This window comes from Nicotiana tabacum, chromosome 13 (genome assembly GCF_000715075.1).
Source record: "Nicotiana tabacum cultivar K326 chromosome 13, ASM71507v2, whole genome shotgun sequence".
NCBI lineage: Eukaryota > Viridiplantae > Streptophyta > Magnoliopsida > Solanales > Solanaceae > Nicotiana > Nicotiana tabacum.
Window position 1 is genome coordinate 109,954,151 of NC_134092.1, and position 2,916 is coordinate 109,957,066.

Sequence of the window (2,916 nt, forward strand, 5' to 3'; positions counted from 1 at the left end):
AGCCAACCAAACACCTAACAACCAACCAAACACCTAGTATAACAATCCAAATCTAATATTTACAACAACACGAACACTAATATTTATAACAATCCAACAAACTAATCAAATAACATTAATTTTGATCAACCAATTATTAAAATACTAACTCAAATTCACAAATTAAACACGTCTCTAATTTCAACTCTAAAACATTCAAATAGTTAATCCAAGTTAGACTCAGTTTTCTCCTCACACTCAGATTCCATTGCAGTTTGATTGCCTTTCTTGCTTTTCTTTTTAACAATTTTTGGATCAAAGACTAAATTGCATCACATTCTTGCGATATTTGATCCATTCTTTGACGCATAGATTCCTTGTCTTCGTGGGAAACGGATGCACCAACGAATAATGCTGTTGGATGACTGGAGGATGGTTGTACTCCGATTCTATAGACTCGACCTTTATATATCACTACAAAAAAACTGAAATTAGCTATGAAGGTCGTCGCTAAAACGCTCGTAGCTAGCAGAATTTCTTGATAATCCGTCGCTAAATGAGATTAGCGACAGATTTTTCTGCTTAGCTATAAAACTTGCCCGTCGCTAAAACCTAATTTTTAGTAGTGTGTGTGTGTGTGTGTGTGTATATATATATATGTGTGTGTGTGTGTGTGTGTGTGTGTGTGTGTGTGTGTGTGTGTGTGTGTGTGTTTAACTTTGATTGTTCACTCTTCTTCTTCCACTCAGGGGTGTTCCACTTCTCCGAAAGATGATTCTAGACATCTACACGTATCCACTCAGGCTTGATGACACCTCTCCTAGCAACATGATGTGAATCTGTTATCCGCTTTTATGCTTTCTTCTCGAAGTTAGCATTCACCTGATTTTCAAGTGCAGGCTGCCATACGCATCTAACCTGCAAAAGGGAATAAATAATATTAGACGAATGAGGATAAATATTAATAAAATTTATTTTATTCTTACCTTACATTGTTGCCATAATTGCTTACCTCTGTGATGGGCTGCCATATTCTATCAGGCAATGCATTAAACGTAACATGCATCTATGATTACATGAAACTATGATAATCATGGCTTTTCAAAGACATCAACTTTCCTTCTTTCATGTCAACACACCTAGACAGGTTTGATGCATACCCATCAGGCATACTCAAATTATTAACCCAATCACAAATATCTCTTTTTTCCTTCAAGGTGAATGTAAAATTGGCCTTGGGTTTTTGAATCTTGTTGTTCAACTATGTTAGGTATAATTCACTTTGCCTACAATATTCCTTTAAGTCCATCCTGACCTTCAAGTTATGCTTTGTCTTGTTGTTGACATCCATCACAATATTAAACAAGTTGTCAAAAAAAATATTTTCGATAAGCATGACATCAATATTATGCCGAAGAAGATTGTGCTTCCAATAAGGTAACTCGTAGAATATGCTTTGTTTAGTCCAGTTGTGTGTAACATAATAACCATGTATCTTATTAGACAAGGGATACTCTGTTACCTTAGGTAGATCCCTAACTCTATTCCAAATCTCTTCTGGAGACAAGACAGATGGTGGTTCCTCATAATCAATTTTATTCTTCATAAATGCACTAGTATTTCTCCTGAACTCGTGATCTATTGGCAACAAGTGGTGATGATAGTCAAACCATGTGTTCTTACCTCCATGTTTCAAAGTGAATACCTTTGTATCTTCCACACAAGTCAGGCAAGCTAACTTTACGACAGTCGACCACTCGAACATCATTATATAAGTAGAAAAATCATTTATAGTCCACATCAAAGCAGCACAGAATCTGAAGTTTTGTTTAGTTGATATATCATATGTTTCCACATCTTGATGCCACAATAACTTCAACTCATCAATCAAAGGCTGCATGTAAATATCAATCAACTTTTTAGGATTGTGTGGACCTGGAACAATACAAATTAGAAATAAATATGGACTTGTCATTCATAATTCATGTGGAAGATTATACGGCGTAACAAACACCAGCCAACATGAATATGGTGCAGCAGAGACTGTAAATGGAGTGAATCCATCAGCGCATAATCCCAACCTAATATTTCTTGGTTCATTAGCAAGGTCCGAGAATACCCCTATCGAAATGCTTCCATACTTCCCCATCTGAAGGATGACGTAGAACACCATCTGGCCTTCTATTCTCATAATGCAATCCCATATGAGGAGCGGAGCTCATTGATGCATACAACCTCTTTAACTTTGGTATAAGGGGTAAGTAGTGCACCGCCTTCACCAGGATCTTCTTCTTTTTATCATTTGTGGCCTTCTTGTAACGAGACTTGTTACAAAATTTGCAGTTCTCTAGAGATGCATCATCTTTATATAATAATATGCAACCATTCTCATAGCAATGAATCCTCTCTGATGAAAGACCCAAGCTGGAAACCAATTTTTTTACTATGTAAAAATCTTTGGGTAGGTCAATGTTACTCGGATTAAGTTTATTCATAAGCCCAATGATAGAATTCATGCCCGATTGAGAAATATAACTATCTGACTTAATCTGAAGTAATCGAACAACAACAGACAACTTGGAATGCACCGAGCCTTTATACAACGGACAACTAGCTTCCTCTAACTCTTTGAAGAACTTCTTAGCCTCATCATTTTGTTCAGATAGAGCCTCTGGGAACATCTCAAAGGCATCCCTCGTCATGTCATTGAATCTAGAATTTTTAATATTATTCTCCACTACGGGACTACCCTCCTCACCACCAAAAGAATTATGAAAATCAACTTCATTTACGCTATCAAGATTCTCCCATGAGCAGTCCACATATAATAATTTTTCATAAATCCTTTTTTAAAAAGATGACATGTAACAACATCTTCTCCTAATAACTTAAACACACTTGCATTTCATACAAGGGTACCTAATCGTTCTTTCATTA

At 36.2% G+C, this 2,916-nt stretch overlaps 1 protein-coding gene across 1 annotated transcript; it reads right to left on the reverse strand.

Annotated features, from left to right (window-relative positions):
- Window positions 1–831: 831 nt before the first annotated feature.
- On the reverse strand, window positions 832–2,681 carry LOC142168301 (uncharacterized). Its single transcript, XM_075228964.1, has 4 exons — window positions 2,099–2,681; window positions 1,295–1,914; window positions 992–1,045; window positions 832–897 (listed from the first exon to the last, which is right to left on the reverse strand). Exons 1-4 carry the CDS (start codon window positions 2,679–2,681, stop codon window positions 832–834), a joined length of 1,323 nt encoding a protein of 440 aa, XP_075085065.1.
- Between the last annotated feature and the right edge of the window lie 235 nt (window positions 2,682–2,916).

Coding starts and splice junctions, on each gene's coding strand:
- LOC142168301 (XM_075228964.1), bottom strand. CDS start 2,681: ATGACGAGGGATGCCTTTGAGATGTTCCCAGAGGCTCTATCTGAACAA. Junction 1,915..2,098: donor ATGGAAGCATTTCGATAGGG/GTATTCTCGGAC, acceptor GTATTGTTCCAG/GTCCACACAATCCTAAAAAG. Junction 898..991: donor TATGGCAGCCCATCACAGAG/GTAAGCAATTAT, acceptor TCCCTTTTGCAG/GTTAGATGCGTATGGCAGCC.